This window comes from Bufo gargarizans, chromosome 2, assembly GCF_014858855.1.
Source record: "Bufo gargarizans isolate SCDJY-AF-19 chromosome 2, ASM1485885v1, whole genome shotgun sequence".
In the NCBI taxonomy this organism is placed as follows: domain Eukaryota; kingdom Metazoa; phylum Chordata; class Amphibia; order Anura; family Bufonidae; genus Bufo; species Bufo gargarizans.
Window position 1 is genome coordinate 541,652,744 of NC_058081.1, and position 18,136 is coordinate 541,670,879.

The following is an 18,136-nucleotide window of genomic DNA, read 5'->3' on the forward strand; positions in this document are numbered from 1 at the left end:
AATGACCCTATGTGCACCTTCAATATTATATACCCTTTTTGGGATAGATTTCAAATAGCTCTGATATAGCAGAAACCACTAAATTATGAAATTGCTAAATTGGGAATTGTACTTCAACCCAGAACAAAAAATGTGCTTTGACGGACACTAAATATCTTGCCCAGCAACAACAGTACAGCGGTGGGTAACGAGAGATTTAGAGGGAATTAAATTTGAGGCCTAGTATTTAGGCGCTGGGTCACCGGTATGGATTTAGTGACAGAATTAGACTTGGAAATACACAGTAGCGGGTGTGTGTGAAGTTACTCTGAATGACCCTATGTGCACCTTCAATATTATATACCCTTTTTGGGATAGATTTCAAAGAGCTCTGATATAGCAGGAACCACTAAATTATGAAATTGCTAAATTGAGAATTGTATTTCAACCCAGAACAAGAAATGTGCTTGAACGGACACTAAATAACTCGCCCAGCTACAGCACTAGGGACAGATTTAGCTGGATATAAATTTGAGGCCTAGTATTTAGGCGCTGGGTGACAGGTATGGGTTTAGTGACAGAATTAGACTTGGAAATACACAGTAGCGGGTGTGTGTGAAGTTATTCTGAATGACCCTATGTGCACCTTCAATATTATATACCCTTTTAGGGATAGATTTCAAATAGCTCTGATATAGCAGAAACCACTAAATTATGAAATTGCTAAATTGGGAATTGTACTTCAACCCAGAACAAAAAATGTGCTTTGACGGACACTAAATATCTTGCCCAGCAACAACAGTACAGCGGTGGGTAACGAGAGATTTAGAGGGAATTAAATTTGAGGCCTAGTATTTAGGCGCTGGGTCACCGGTATGGATTTAGTGACAGAATTAGACTTGGAAATACACAGTAGCGGGTGTGTGTGAAGTTATTCTGAATGACCCTATGTGCACCTTCAATATTATATACCCTTTTTGGGATAGATTTCAAATAGCTCTGATATAGCAGGAACCACTAAATTATGAAATTGCTAAATTGGGAATTGTACTTCAACCCAGAACAAAAAATGTGCTTTGACGGGCACTAAATAACTTTCCCAGCTACAACAGGACAACGGTAACGAGAGATTTAGAGGGATTTAAATTTGAGGCCTAGTATTTAGGCGCTGGGTGACAGGTATGGGTTTAGTGACAGAATTAGACTTGGAAATACACAGTAGCGGGTGTGTGTGAAGTTATTCTGAATGACCCTATGTGCACCTTCAATATTATATACCCTTTTTGGGATAGATTTCAAATAGCTCTGATATAGCAGAAACCACTAAATTATGAAATTGCTAAATTGGGAATTGTACTTCAACCCAGAACAAAAAATGTGCTTTGACGGACACTAAATATCTTGCCCAGCAACAACAGTACAGCGGTGGGTAACGAGAGATTTAGAGGGAATTAAATTTGAGGCCTAGTATTTAGGCGCTGGGTCACCGGTATGGATTTAGTGACAGAATTAGACTTGGAAATACACAGTAGCGGGTGTGTGTGAAGTTACTCTGAATGACCCTATGTGCACCTTCAATATTATATACCCTTTTTGGGATAGATTTCAAAGAGCTCTGATATAGCAGGAACCACTAAATTATGAAATTGCTAAATTGGGAATTGTATTTCAACCCAGAACAAGAAATGTGCTTGAACGGACACTAAATAACTCGCCCAGCTACAGCACTAGGGACAGATTTAGCTGGATATAAATTTGAGGCCTAGTATTTAGGCGCTGGGTGACCGGTATGGATTTAGTGACAGAATTAGACTGGGATATGGCCAAAAAATGAACAGACTATTGCTGGTTAAATGCACTTGGTGTGACAGCTTCACCCTGATGTAGGCTTTAGCCAAAAAACAACCACACCATTGAGGGTTAAATGCACTTGGTGACAGGCGCAGCTTGCCCCTGATTTTGTATATGGCCAAAAAATGAACAGACTATTGCTGGTTAAATGCACTTGGTGTGACAGCTTCACCCTGATGTAGGCTTTAGCCAAAAAACAACCACACCATTGAGGGTTAAATGCACTTGGTGACAGGCGCAGCTTGCCCCTGATTTTGTATATGGCCAAAAAATGAACAGACTATTGCTGGTTAAATGCACTTGGTGTGACAGCTTCACCCTGATGTAGGCTTTAGCCAAAAAACAACCACACCATTGAGGGTTAAATGCACTTGGTGACAGGCGCAGCTTGCCCCTGATTTTGTATATGGCCAAAAAATGAACAGACTATTGCTGGTTAAATGCACTTGGTGTGACAGCTTCACCCTGATGTAGGCTTTAGCCAAAAAACAACCACACCATTGAGGGTTAAATGCACTTGGTCGCAGCTTGTGCTGGCGCACCACAAGACACAAAATGGCCGCCGATCACCCCTAGAAAAATGAGACTGACAAACGGTCTGTGCAGCCTAAAAACAGTGAGCAATTGAGGATCAGCAGCTCAATGATCCACAGCTGCAGATCGATCAGTTAATCAAGTCCTTTGGAGGAGTTAATCTGCCTAATCTCGCCCTACTGTCGCAGCCGCAACCTCTCCCTACGCTAATCAGAGCAGAGTGACGGGCGGCGCTATGTGACTCCAGCTTAAATAGAGGCTGGGTCACATGGTGCTCTGGCCAATCACAGCCATGCCAATAGTAGGCATGGCTGTGATGGCCTCTTGGGGCAAGTAGTATGACGCTTGTTGATTGGCTGCTTTGCAGCCTTTCAAAAAGCGCCAAGAAAGCGTCACAAAAGCGCGAAGAAAGCGACGAACACCGAACCCGAACCCGGACTTTTACGAAAATGTCCGGGTTCGGGTCCGTGTCACGGACACCCCAAAATTCGGTACGAACCCGAACTATACAGTTCGAGTTCGCTCATCCCTATTTATAAGCAGCGGTGCTCAAATATTTCTATAACAAAAAATTGGAAGTTATATAACGCAAAGGGACAATTCCGGATCAGACTCCTGGTTTTCTGATGGATCGGTATAGGATAAAAAGAAGACAGGATGTGAGGTATGCTAGATCATTGAGGAAGGAGCGAGTTGAGCTCCGAAACATGTCTGATTGAAAGAGCATACTTTGAACAGATTTACATCACTGGAGCGCTCTAAGAAGAACTAAATTCAAGACACTCACGAAACTGACCTGTTACTTACAAAGCGGAGTCCTGACAGCTGAAACAAAGGGGTCAAGAGGCGACCTGAACATTGAAGGGGCGAACTAACAACTAAGAGATACGCCGCCATAGCATGTGGCACGCCGACCACTGAACAAGCTGAAACTGAAGGATCCGAATCACAAAAGGTCAGTCTGTTTTTCAAAACAGGAGCGGGACGCCGCACCAGAGAAACAGCTTAATCGTGAGTGAAATATTGAATACATATAATAGAGACTTTATAAGCTAAACTGGATTATCTGCACGATATAGAAAAGAAAGATAAGAAGACATTTTTAGCTACTAAGAAGATTGTCATTAAGAACATTGTTGCAACATTGCTCCACTAATCAGTGGTCTATACAAGGGGAGATTATATAAAAAACCTTTATTGCAACTATATGAACATTGCTCTTATTCATCAAGTGCCATCCATTAACTGCTGCTATATTGTTATTGTTATTTATTGCTGCTATATTCACTAACTAACTAATATTAATTGCTGCTATATTTAGACTCTATAGATATCTTTTTTTATTGATATATTGTTTTTATAAATAAAACTGCCTTTTCATGAACCCATAAATAGAGTGCCTGTCCACTATTTCTATATAATTTTAAATCCACTTTTTATTGACGACGGTGAGTCAATTTGGACAAGAGCACCTGCTACCAGAAAAACCAGTGGAGAGCCGCCTTTATCTGTGTTACATTTTTTTTTTTTTGTCGTATTCTTAGACAGGGTAAAGTGAGACACTGTTAGTAAATCTGCCACTGCGTGCAAAAAACACCAGAAGAAATGCCACACAATTGTACCAAAAACCCAACTGTCAAAAAAAAAATCCAGTTGCATTTGTTCTGGTGTTTTTTTTATTGATAAATAAATAAAAAACACCAGTGTTAAATTAATTTGTATAAGGACCTTAACATAGTTAATGTTACTCTATGAGAATGAAGTAACATTCGAAGAGTTAATACTGGAAGTAAGGGGTCATACATGGGAGCCGTAACTACAAAGTGCCCTACAGAGGTTTTCCTGCATATTGGCTGTAACTGGAAGCTTCTAGAGCTGTTATCAGCAGAACACACTTTTCCCACAAGCCTTCATTTACATAGTTAAATTAGTTTGTTCATATTTCTGAGGAAAACTCCAGAGGTTGATATTGTATACAGATTATTGTATATCGTGTGGGATCCAAGGAGAAAAAGTCCTAGAAGAAAAGAATCCAGTTTCTAACCTCAGTTGCATTAAGATGATACTGTGTATTTCTACATGAAACTTCATCTGCCCTGTAACAACTGCCCTGTAGGAACCGTCGATGATACAGAACATGAAGGGTATTCAGTGCATGTCTGATGTAATATTAAACTGAGATTTTCTGAACTAGCAGTTGAAAGAAGTGGTAGTTGTTCAGAGCTTAAGGATCATGAAGACTTAGGGACACAGATTGTGGTGTCACTAAGGCCAGGGGCACACATTGTGTAGATTTTAATGGTTGTATCTCAGTTTTACTTGTAAAACTGTGTAATCATTGGCCACTGCATGTGTGTGGGGTTTTGGCCTCACATAAACCTTGTAACGTGTGTTCAATCATAACAGAGTTGTCTAACCATGATGGTCAGCTGTGATGAAGCCTAGTTTGGCCAAACATTTTCACTAGAGATAAGAGAATTTTTTTCAAACATTCCATCCCGTCGGTTTGCCGAATTTTCCGAATAGATTCGGTTCCATCCGAATTTATTCGTGGAGAATCGGGTTAAAAAAAGCTATTTCCTAGCTGCAGAGAGACTGCATAGGGGTGTAGAACACTGTGCCTTGCAGTAACAAGTATAAGGAGTCTGCTGTGGTTGTGAAATAATACTGTGAGTCATGACAGGTGTTGCTGTTAGAATCACTGCACATGTCACTTATTTGGGCAGTTATGGGCCAAAACTGATCAAATAACTCAAGTGTGAACTCGGCCTTACAGGTCGATGTAATTGTTAAGAAGAAGCGCACTCCTTTTACAGCTGATTCCACATAGAAGTCTACAGAACCTGTTCTATTAAACGCTTAAACAAGTAGAGCCCCTCTGACAGAGTGGAGAGGAAGTCAGCAGTAAGTTTGTTTTGATGTCACTAATTATTTTGCCCTTCCTCTGATCCGTCAGAACAATAACAAACAAAAAAACGGATACTGTCTGTTGAGCATCCACCTTCACTCGGTCAGCATTTGGTCAGTAATCCTTCAGTACTGCTAAAGTCCAAGAAAAACAGGAGTGGATCCAAAACAGGGATGACACGCAAATTTGCATGTTTGCAAATATTTGTATGTGTTCTTTGTTTTGTACCAACTCCTGCTTTTGGCTACTAAATCATAAGCCAATTCTGATTGAAAATAGGGACCATGTCATACAGGCCTTACAGCTGCTACATAGATAGGATCCGTTGTGCATCTCATCTTCCCTTCCTTCTGACAGATCAGAATAAGGGTCAAATAAATGATGATGTCAACCAGACCAAAAAGGCAAAATAGTGGCCCAGTCATGGAGTGGGGAGGGTGAGAACAGCATAAGAAGTCCACAGAGTGGCCAAATGATAGAGTGGTGAGGTGGAAGCAGCATGAGGAGACCACAGAGTGGCCCAGTGACATACTGTAGAGTTGAGTTGGCAGCAGCATGAGGAGACCACAGAGTGGTAAAGTGGCAGCAGCATGAGGAGACCACAGAGTGGCCCAGTGACATAGTGTTGAGTTGGCAGCACCATGAGGAGACCACAGAGTGGTGAAGTGGCAGCAGCATGAGGAGACCACAGAGTGACCCAGTAACGTAGTATTGAGGTAGCTGCAGCATATGGAGACCACATAGTAGTGATGTGGCAGCAGTATGAGGAGACCACAGAGTGGTAAAGTGGCAGCAGCATGAGGAGACCACAGAGTGGCCCAGTGACATAGTGTTGAGGTGGAAGCACCATGAGTAGACCACAGAGTGGTGATGTGGCAGCAGCATGAGGAGTCCACAGAGTAGTAATGTGGCAGCAGCATGAAGAGACCACAAAGTGGCCCAGTGACATAGTGTTGAAGTGGCAGCAGCATGAGGAGACTACAGAGTAGAGAAGTGACATAGTGTTGAGGTAGCAGCAGCATGAGGAGACCACAATGTGGTGAGGAGGCAGCAGCATGATGAGACCACAGTGTGACCCAGTGACAAAGTGGGGAGGTGGGGGGCAATACCACTGCCAACTGAAGATAGTGGGTGGTAGTAGGAGAACCTGGCAGCAGGTGTGGCATCAGATGGATGGAAGCATCAGAATAGTAGCTGAAGCAGGTAGCCTGAAGAAACCGATCTCTTTTGTAAAAGTGTTGGTGTGGCACCATGGATGATCTAATCTGATGCATCAGGCACTTGTGTTTGAAAATCCTGGCTAATCCATGCCTGATTCTTCTTCAATGGTCAGTTTCTCCACATTTTCAGTGGAAAAATGAGTTTTCCTTGGGGTAACTATGGCCCCCGCCACACTAAACACCCGCTCTGATGCAACACTGCTGGCAGGGCAGGAAAGCTTCTCCAGGGCAAACTCTGCCAGTTGCGGCCACAAATCGAGTTTGGCTGCCCAGTAGTTTAGGGGATCTTCAATGTGGGGTGGCAGGGTGCACTCCAACTATACCACAACCTGCTGGTTCAGGTTCTGCTCTATGTCTAGCTGCTGCTGCTGGTGAGTCGTTTCTTCAGTAGGTGGGTGAAGAAAACTGCTCATCAATGACTCTAGACTTAAGTTGCTACTTATGGAGCAGGTATTCTCTTATACCCCCCACACACACCCAGAAGCCATGGCAGTGGAACGTGAGTGAGGAGGGCTCCCGATCAGACTTGCGTGAGGATGGCCGATGGCGCACATACACTGCGGCCAACTGACTCCATGGGATGTCTCAATAGTAGTTCAGTTTGTCCTTCCTCTCAGCGGGTGTAAAGAAGGCCCATATTTTCGACCGGTAGAGAGGGTCTAACATGGTGGAGAGCCAGTAGTCATCCCTCTGCCGAATGGCCACAAATTGGCTGTCACTACGCAAGCAAGTGAGCATGCATTGGGACATTTGCGCAACAAAAAATTGCCACACCGCCGAGTATGGCATTTTCCCCCAAACACTTCATGCTTATTGCCTGCTACTGCTGCCTCTGTGAACCTCTGCACCGCTACTTTCTGGCCCGGTAGGCTCCTAGACCGGGCACATTTGGCTCCCGACCTCTCACTGCTGCCACCCTATTGTCTCAGCCGCTGCCTCACTCGCAAGCTGCCACCCTCTTCTCCTGATTATTATGATTAAGCCCCTTCTTCATCCAGCTTCCAATTGCGATCGGCTACATCATCATCATCATCCGCTACTGTCTGCACCTCACTGATATTCCCCTCAATGGTCTCAGGGCGAGGTGCCTGACTACTCCCAACACCTGCTCCAACGAGACTCTCATCATCACTACTTGCCAACCTACCAGAGTAAGCGGCGGATGTCTCCTCCAGATTTTGGCTGGAAAGTAGCTGCTGACTGCGACAAACATTTTGCCCACTGCCCGTTCCCTTTGAGGGGCCTGTCACCTGTCTGTCACACATACTGTATAATAAAAGAATTACATTAAAATTAAAATAATACCCCCCCAAAAAGGCTGTAGTACAATGTTACTTCATAACTGAATGGCAATTAAGATATATATATATATATATATATATATATATATATATATAAAAGAAAGTCCAGCGGGAGCACCATCCAAGGTATGGGTGCAAGGTCCAACAAGAGGTAGCGGCAATACCCAATAAGTATAAAGATGAAAAAAATCGGACTGCACTCCTGAGTAGTAAAAAGTGGAAAACTTTTATTCACCCACATTGTGGCAAACAAGTTTGCCAAAATATGGGTGAATAAAAGTTTTCCACTTTTTACTACTCAGGAGTGCAGTCCGACTTTTTTCATCTTTATATATATATATATATATATATATATATATAAAAAAAAAATTTTCTGAAAAATAAATTCCCACCCCCCCAAAAAAATAAAATTATAATTACAATTCACTGCAGAAGGTCAATTAAGACATATTCTTTTTCCTATAACTACACCACAAAAAAAGAAATATAACAATCACAATTTACCGGAGAACGGATAAAGGGACATACTTATATTTTATTTTTCTATACCACATAAGTGGCTCTAGTACATTGTAACTTCACTGCTGAATGCCAATTATAACATATATTTTTTCTTTTTTTTCCCCTTATTTCTACACCCCAAAAAAATAAATATAACAATCACAATTCACCGACGAACGGCTAATGGGACGTACATATATTTCCTTATTCTACCACGTAAATGGCTGTAGTACAATGTTACTTCACCGTTGAACAGCAATTAAGGCATATATTTTTTTTTTTCTGATAATCACAATTCACTGCAGAATGGCAATTAAGATATATTCTATTTCCTATTTCTACACCCCCAAATAAGAAATATAACAATCACAATTCACCGCAGAACAGCTAATGGGACGTACGTATATTTCCTTTGAATACACCACATAAATGGCTATAGTATAATGTAACTTCACCGCCGAACGGCACTCATGACATATATTTTTCCCTTTTTTTTCTTTTAATACACACCCCCAAAAAAAAATTAACAGTGTAAAAGCAACACGGGACGGCTAATAGGATGTACGTATCTATCCTATTAATACACCCCATAAATGGCTGTAGTACAATGTAACTTCACAGCTGAAATCCAATTATGACATATATTTTTCCCTTTTTTTTCCTATTAATAAACCCCCCCCAAAAAAATGTTAAACAATGTAAAATCAATGAAGAACGGCTAATAGGGCGCACGTATCACCATCCGACTCCCAGGTTCTATCCAGCACACATTCGTCATCGGAGTCCTCTCTCTCCTTGCCACTTTTATCAGACTCTGAAATATCATGGTGGGCTCCAGGGACCCCCTCCGCTCGTCTTGATTTTGCCTGACTGCTACTGTCACTGCCACCACCGCCAATGCCATCCCTAGAGGTGCCACTACTACCAAAACTAGTGTTGAGCGAATTGAGCTTCGGATCATAGGTCCAAAGTCGATTTATTCAAACACTTTGTTTTAATGCTGTACAGAGACCTGTCTCCATACAGCATTAAAATGTATTGCCTCCATGGAGGCAAAATTTGTTTTAGCCGAAGTTAAGCAAGACTTCAGTGAATGAATTCGCTAATCAATTCTGCATCTTTAAAAACATTTTAAAATAGCAATCCACAGTAATACAGGTCTCCTTACAGCATTCAAACAAAGTGTTTGCATAAATCGACCTGAACTATAATCCGAAGTTCGATTCGCTCAAGCCTAACCATCAACACAGCTATACATGGGGTCCGCAGCCCTTTCCTAAACCTCCTCCTCAGGGCAGCCCAAACGATGAGGACTCTCCTGACTATCTGCCAAAGGGCGTGATTGGGTTTTCTTGCCACTTCTTAGGAAAGATGAAGATGCTCCAGTAGGAAGGGGCATTGAAGACTCCACTGAAAGCCTTCTCTGGGGCTGCAAGGAGGAGGAGCAGGAGAGACGCTGTGACCCCTTGCTTCACGGCAAGGTGTCAGACTCCAAAGTCAATGCCACATCATCCTGCTGCAAATGAGAGGAGGACTAATCCATCCACAATCTCATCTTCCTTCTTCTCAACGAGGCTGTTGCTTCTTTCTGAAGCAAGCAGGGACAACTACGGCCTACAACTGCTACCACTACTACTACTTGTGGCCAGATAGCTGGTGTTGCTACTACTCACATTCTAGGTCTAGTTAATTTGTTTGGAACCCTTCCATAGCATTTTGGGCCTTACATATTTGCAGGTTTTATCAATTTGAACAACCCCCCCAAAAAATGTCATTGGTAATGTGTGGAAACAGAAATAAACAGAAATAGATTTAGATCTAAATATGTTATCACTCACATATTATTTTGTGTGCTACCCTGTGTATTGGTATACTGATTACCTATATACTGTTTAATTAAATGGAACCCACCCAAAAAATTACCAACCAAAGTGAATTCCAATCGAGTGAATGTAGAATAAACTTAAATGGATGATCGAGGCCTGATGCTCAATTTCACGTTAACACTCACAGGAAAATTGTTGCTTTACCCTGTGTATTGGTGTACAAATCACCTATATCCTTCTTTAATTATATTCAATAACCCCCCAAAAAATAAATCTATAAATAAAATAAATAATTGAGCTGTGTGTGTGTGTGTGTGGAGCTAATAAACAAATTTAGCCCTAATATTTTGTTCTCTAGGCTGATTTATATGGTTTTTTTAAACAAAAACAAAAAAAATTTATATGTGAGATGACCTGATCCCCCAACTGGTTTGCTCATATTTATTGTCAACCACTAATGGTAGCCATTTCTGTGCCCATAAAGGATATTACCCAGTTAACCACACTGTCACAGTCATATTGGTGTTTGACCGTGACGCGTTGCCAGGGGCAACATGTAGTTTGTGGTTTGCACATGCACTTCCCCTTTAAGGTGTGCCTTTCTGCTGTTTGGTGAGCAAGGGGTTAATCTTCTGGCTAGTGGGGATTAAGGTGTTTCCTGGGTGTGGCCGCAAGCCTGATATAAACCTGTGGCTTGCTGGCTGGGTACAGTTGTACTACAGCCTTGCTTGGTGTTGGAGCTTTGCTCCTTGCCTGGGTGTTCCAGCCCAGTCCTTGAGGGCCACCTTATGGGACATAAATTGTCCTCCCTTTTGTACCCACCTTGTACCTTACCCTCACTTGTTGTGTGTGTGGTGTGGGTTTATGTTCTGGGTGTGTGTAGCATTTTGTTGGTTGTTGCATGTCTGGGCTGTTGTTGGTGTTGGCCCCTGCATGTATGCTATATGTTACCCTGTATGTTGATACCTCCGAAAGGGGGCTGGTTTCCCGGAGGAGTTAACTATATGTCTTGATGCAGTGCTGCCTGGGGCTGCCATGCACCTTGCTGTATGGGGCCCAGGCAGTATCAGGTATGCTGGATTAATGTGTGTGGTGTTGTTTGTACCATGTCCTGTTGGCAACGGCAGGTAAGTGAGTTTTCCGGTGTTCTTACCTGCCGATCCAGATGCTGCATATGGTCATTTCCCTTCCACCTGTTACTAGGCAGCTGGAGACTCCGGAGTCCCTGAGGAACCGGTTGTCTCCTATTCCTGACCCCTATGCCATGGACCGTCAGGGTCAGCAGGATCCAAGTTCCAGTGCATGAGCCCTCCCACCTACAGGGTTTGCTCATGCAGTCAGGAGATCAGGATCAGGATTAGGGCGGCTGTAGGTTGTGGCCTGCTCCCTTAATTGTTGTCTGGCCTAGTAACAGTTTCCATTATACGGTGGGGGGTTTCCCCCACTCCCCACCATGACACACACACTCTGAATGGTTCAGTGGCTTAAAGGGCATCTGCCAATGGATTTGTACCTATGGAACTGGCTAACCTGTTGCATGTGCACTTGGCAGCTGAAGACATCTGTGTTGGTTCCATGTTCCTATGTGCCCGCATTTCTGAGAAAAATGAAGTTTCAATATATGCAAATGAGCCTATAGGAGCAAAAGAGGAGTTGCCATTACTCCTAGAGGCTCTGCATTTTTCTGTAACTGTCACACCCTCTGTACTTTGATGACAGGGCCAGGTATGATCATATTTACACTGTCTGGCCCTATTAGTCAAAGTGCAGAGGGCGCTGTAGTTGCAGAGAGAGCAGAGTCTCTAGGCATACTGGCAATTCCCACGTTGCTCCTAGAGGCACTTTTGTACATATTATTTTGCACATATTAAAACATTTCTCAGCAATACGGGCATATGTGAACTTGGGACCAACACAAATGCCTTCAGCTGCCAAGTGCACATGCAACGGGTCAGCCAGTTTCATGGATACAAATGTCCTTTAAAAGGGTACGAATGTAGTGTGTGGAGTTCTATGTAGCCCAGAAAAACGGAATAAAAAAGGCATGAGCATCTCTATCTTTATAAAGTCAACAAGACCCTTTTACAAGTGAACGTTGATAGTGTTCTTGAGGTAGAATGAAAGGGGGTCCTGTGCCTAATGGCATCTCTTGGTTACTATGATGACAGTGTTGAGATTAAAATCAGTGAGAATACAATGAGCAAGCCGACAACCCCCACAGAGGCTATTTTCTGACATGTCCCATGACATTAACAGATAAACGTACACATATCCTTCAATTTAGAAGATAAATGTCCATACTAGCCTTACTAGGTAATCTTGCATGCCTAGAGCAGATGATATAACTTTGGGTTATGGAACCCAAATATAAGATGCAATAAAGAACCAAAAAGAACAGCATTTCATAAATCAGTAAACAACATTAATAAGTAGCCAACGATACTATACCTTGATCTCCTATGACACAATGGAAAATGATAGGTATGAAAACAAGTATGAAATATATTTTCCAAGCCATTTTTTGAAATGTCAACATCCAAATATTGTCCCCCTCTACTGTATCATATTCTGCACGTCCTCATCTTCTTTATAAATTAGCAGTGTTACTGATTAACCAGTAACTAGTATAGAAAAGAACAAAATCTATGTCAAAGGCCATGTTGACTGCGGTGGGCTCCTCCCTCGGCTTGGTCTTTGACCTCTCCCACGATGTTAGTTTAAGAACAAATAAATAATTACCTAAAAACAGTCTCATGTCCGGCAGGAAAAAAAGAAAATGATTGAATCAGAGATCTATTTCTCAATGCCAGCAATGTATGATCGCATGAGATTTTAAACTATGTGTTAGGCAGACAATTGTCAATGATATTTACATACAAAATACTGTACTCATTTTTTGTGTCAAACTTTTTCCTGACAAAATAGAGGTGAGAACATCATTCAGACTCTTGGCAGTATATAGCATATCACACTAAAGTGTTCATTTCTGAGCATGGCATCTACCACACCTCCTCCATTTGAACTATGGAACTTGGCTATACTAAAGAAAGCTGTAAATAACACTAACTGTAGATTTATTTTTGGCTTGTCTCTTCTCTTTAAAGGGTTGTCTCATGGCAAATAACCCCTTTATTCTGAGAAACATGAGACCACTCCCATCAAACAGCTGATATAGGTGGGAAAAATTTCAGTGAATGTCTCATTTCCCCTACAGCGGCTACTACTGGAGAACTATAGTATTACATGCACCAATCAACAAAGGTAATTTATATACATGGATGGCTTAAGTCCGCCAGAGCAAGAGCATATGCTTATTATCAGAACTCCACTCTGGCTCATAGAGAGGACAGTGAGGGACATCCCTCCATGATATTCATATGTCCTATGGCAGACTTAACCACAACACAAACCAAGCAAGTGCTTGAGTCTTCAGATCAGTTAGTTGAATAAAATGACTAAAGTGCCAGACAAGCTACCAGTTTATCTGCACAGGGGTCCAGGGTTGAGGTGGTAACAGAAGTGCCTAAGTTGCCATTCAACTTCATAATATGTCTAAAGATGAAGGATGTCAATGAAGGGTAAAACATTTCTAATGGTAAAGCTAAGAAAGGTAATTCTATCAAAGTGTGAGAAATATCAGATCAGACTCCAAGGGAACCTGAGTAGTTTAGAACACTGGAACCAGTTGACTTGGGACAGAAATATGGGTCCTGGACAAGAGATTACTTTAAATCTCCATTTATTTTAAAACACTGATACAATTTCTATCTCTCTGCATGGATGCACAAATCCATAAGTCTCCTCCGATGCCATCAGCTATTCCCTTATGGGTTTGTATCTCCACATGAGAATAATAATTGGCTTGTGGATGGTCAAAATGTTTTATGACACTCAGGCAGTCAGTTGATGAAATATTGACAAAAAATACTCTTCATTGTTTCATTGTTTTCAAGGTTCGAGTCGGGTTTCAGTTCATTACTTTAATGAGATTTTGCAATTTAGTAGAAGTAAGTGACAACCGTAAAATGGCCCCCTCAGCGGTACTTCCAATTTTGCAGTGAGTCTTAAAGGGATCGTCCTGTGGGATATATTTTTTTTATCCAAGGGACAAGATGGGTTATAAATAGGGATGAGCGAACCCGAACTGTATAGTTCGGGTTCGTACCGAATTTTGGGGTGTCCGTGACACGGACCCGAACCCGGACATTTTCGTAAAAGTCCGGGTTCGGTGTTCGTCGCTTTCTTGGCGCTTTTTGAAAGGCTGTAAAGCAGCCAATCAACAAGCGTCATACTACTTGCCCCAAGAGGCCGTCACAGCCATGCCTACTATTGGCATGGCTGTGATTGGCCAGAGCACCATGTGACCCAGCCTCTATTTAAGCTGGAGTCACATAGCGCCGCCCGTCACTCTGCTCTGATTAGCGTAGGGAGAGGTTGCAGCTGCGACAGTGGGGCGAGATTAGGCTGATTAACTCCTCCAAAAGACTCCATCCAGTGATCGATCTGCAGCTGTGGATGATTGAACTGCTGCTATTGAATTGCTCACTGTTTTTAGGCTGCCCAGAGCGTTTTTCAGTCACTTTTTTCTGGGGTGATCGGCGGCCATTTTGTGTCTTGTGTTGCGCCAGCACAAGCTGCCACCAAGTGCATTTAACCCTCAATGGTGTGGTTGTTTTTTGGCTAGATCCTATATCAGGGTGAAGCTGTCACACCAAGTGCATTTAACCAGCAATAGTCTGTTTATTTTTTGGCCATATACTACATCAGGGGCAAGCTGTCACCAAGTGCATTTAACCCTCAATGGTGTGGTTGTTTTTTGGCTAAATCCTACATCAGGGTGAAGCTGTCACACCAAGTGCATTTAACCAGCAATAGTCTGTTTATTTTGTGGCCATATACTACATCAGGGGCAAGCTGTGCCTGTCACCAAGTGCATTTAACCCTCAGTAGTGTGGTTGGTCAAGCTGTCACACCAAGTGCATTTAACCATCAATAGTGTGGTTATTTTTTGGCCATATCCCAGTCTAATTCTGTCAGTAAACGTATACCTGTCACCCAGCGCCTAAATACTAGGCCTCAAATTTACATCCATCTAAATCTGTGGTTATTGCTGTGGCTGGGCAAGTTATTTAGTGTCCGTCAAAGCACAGTTTTTGTTCTGGGTTGAAATACAATTCCCAATTTAGCAATTTCCTAATTTAGTGGTTTCTGCTGTATCAGGCCTACTTTAAATGTATCCCTAAAAGGGTATATCAGATTCAAGGTGCACATAGGGTCATTCTAAATAACTTCACACACACGCTACTGTGCATTTCCAAGTCTAATTCTGTCAGTAAACCTATACCTGTCACCCAGCGCCTAAAGAATAGGCCTCAAATTTATAGTCAGCTAAATCTGTCGTTACTGGTGTGGCTGGTCAAGTTATTTAGTGTCCGTCAAAGCACAGTTTTTGTTCTGGGTTGAAATACAATTCCCAATTTAGCAATTTCCTAATTTAGTGGTTTCTGCAGTATCAGGCCTACTTTAAATTTATCCCTAAAAGGGTATATCAGATTCAAGGTGCACATAGGGTCATTCTGAATAACTTCACACACACGCTACTGTGCATTTCCAAGTCTAATTCTGTCACTAAACCTATACCTGTCACCCAGCGCCTAAATACTAGGCCTCAAATTTATATCCAGCTAAATCTGTCGTTACTGCTGTACTGTTGTGGCTGGTCAAGTTATTTAGTGTCCGTCAAAGCACATTTTTTGTTCTGGGTTGAAATACAATTCCCAATTTAGCAATTTCCTAATTTAGTGGTTTCTGCTGTATCAGAGCTATTTGAAATCTATCCCTAAAAGGGTATATAATATTCAAGGTGCACATAGGGTCATTCTGAATAACTTCACACACACGCTACTGTGCATTTCCAAGTCTAATTCTGTCAGTAAACCTATACCTGTCACCCAGAGCCTAAATACTAGGCCTCAAATTTATATCCAGCTAAATCTGTCGTTACTGCTGTACTGTTGTGGCTGGTCAAGTTATTTAGTGTCCGTCAAAGCACATTTTTTGTTCTGGGTTGAAATACAATTCCCAATTCAGCAATTTCCTAATTTAGTGGTTTCTGCTGTATCAGAGCTATTTGAAATCTATCCCTAAAAGGGTATATAATATTCAAGGTGCACATAGGGTCATTCTGAATAACTTCACACACACGCTACTGTGCATTTCCAAGTCTAATTCTGTCAGTAAATCTATACCTGTCACCCAGCGCCTAAATACTAGGCCTCAAATTTATATCCAGCTAAATCTGTGGTTATTGCTGTGGCTGGGCAAGTTATTTAGTGTCCGTCAAAGCACATTTTTTGTTCTGGGTTGAAATACAATTCCCAATTTAGCAATTTCCTAATTTAGTGGTTTCTGCTGTATCAGAGCTATTTGAAATCTATCCCTAAAAGGGTATATAATATTCAAGGTGCACATAGGGTCATTCTGAATAACTTCACACACACGCTACTGTGCATTTCCAAGTCTAATTCTGTCAGTAAATCTATACCTGTCACCCAGCGCCTAAATACTAGGCCTCAAATTTATATCCAGCTAAATCTGTGGTTACTGCTGTGCCTGTATTAGTGTAATACGGTACCTAAATAGATAGCCAGATAGTGTTAGGTGTCTGTAAAAAAAAGGCCTGAATTTGAATTCAATACATTGGGCCAAATAATATTTTTGTTGTTGTGGTGAACGATAACAATGAGGAAAACATCTAGTAAGGGACGCGGACGTGGACATGGTCGTGGTGGTGTTAGTGGACCCTCTGGTGCTGGGAGAGGACGTGGCCGTTCTGCCACATCCACACGTCCTAGTGTACCAACTACCTCAGGTCCCAATAGCCGCCAGAATTTACAGCGATATATGGTGGGGCCCAATGCCGTTCTAAGGATGGTAAGGCCTGAGCAGGTACAGGCATTAGTCAATTGGGTGGCCGACTGTGGATACAGCACGTTCACATTATCTCCCACCCAGTCTTCTGCAGAAAGCACACGGATGGCGCCTGAAAACCAACCCCATCAGTCTGTCACATCACCCCCATGCATATCAGGGAAACTGTCTGAGCCTCAAGTTATGCAGCAGTCTCTTATGCTGTTTGAAGACTCTGCTGGCAGGGTTTTCCAAGGGCATCCACCTAGCCCTTCCCCAGCGGTGGAAGACATAGAATGCACTGACGCACAACCACTTATGTTTCCTGATGATGAGGACATGGGAATACCACCTCAGCACGTCTCTGATGATGACGAAACACAGGTGCCAACTGCTGCGTCTTTTTGCAGTGTGCAGAATGAAAAGGAGGTCCAGGATCAAGACTGGGTGGAAGACGATGCAGGGGACGATGAGGTCCTAGACCCCACATGGAATGAAGGTCGTGCCACTGACTTTCACAGTTCGGAGGAAGAGGCAGTGGTGAGACCGAGCCAACAGCGTAGCAAAAGATGGAGCAGTGGGCAAAAGCAGAACACCCGCCGCCAAGAGACTCCGCCTGCTACTGACCGCCGCCATCTGGGACCGAGCACCCCAAAGGCAGCTTCAAGGAGTTCCCTGGCATGGCACTTCTTCAAACAATGTGCTGACGACAGGACCCGAGTGGTTTGCACGCTGTGCCATCAGAGCCTGAAGCGAGGCATTAACGTTCTGAACCTTAGCACAACCTGCATGACCAGGCACCTGCATGCAAAGCATGAACTGCAGTGGAGTAAACACCTTAAAAACAAGGAAGTCACTCAGGCTCCCCCTTCTACCTCTTCTGCTGCTGCTGCCTCGGCCTCTTCGTCCGCCTTTGGAGGAACGTTGGCACCTGCCGCCCAGCAAACAGGGGATGTACCACCAACACCACCACCTCCGTCACCAAGCATCTCAACCATGTCACACGGGAGCGTTCAGCTCTCCATCTCACAAACATTTGAGAGAAAGCGTAAATTCCCACCTAGCCATCCTCGATCCCTGGCCCTGAATGCCAGCATTTCTAAACTA

At 42.8% G+C, this 18,136-nt stretch overlaps 1 protein-coding gene across 3 annotated transcripts in view; it reads right to left on the reverse strand.

The window, feature by feature from the left end:
• Window positions 1-12,713, reverse strand: part of LOC122928572 (beta-2-glycoprotein 1-like) — a 95,188-nt gene extending 82,475 nt beyond the window's left edge. For all 3 annotated transcript variants that reach the window (XM_044281546.1, XM_044281544.1, XM_044281545.1), the window contains exon 1: window positions 12,569-12,713. In XM_044281546.1, the coding sequence (XP_044137481.1) occupies window positions 12,569-12,656 (88 nt within the window). In that variant the 5' untranslated portion in view covers window positions 12,657-12,713. The remainder of the gene's footprint in view (window positions 1-12,568) is intronic.
• Between the last annotated feature and the right edge of the window lie 5,423 nt (window positions 12,714-18,136).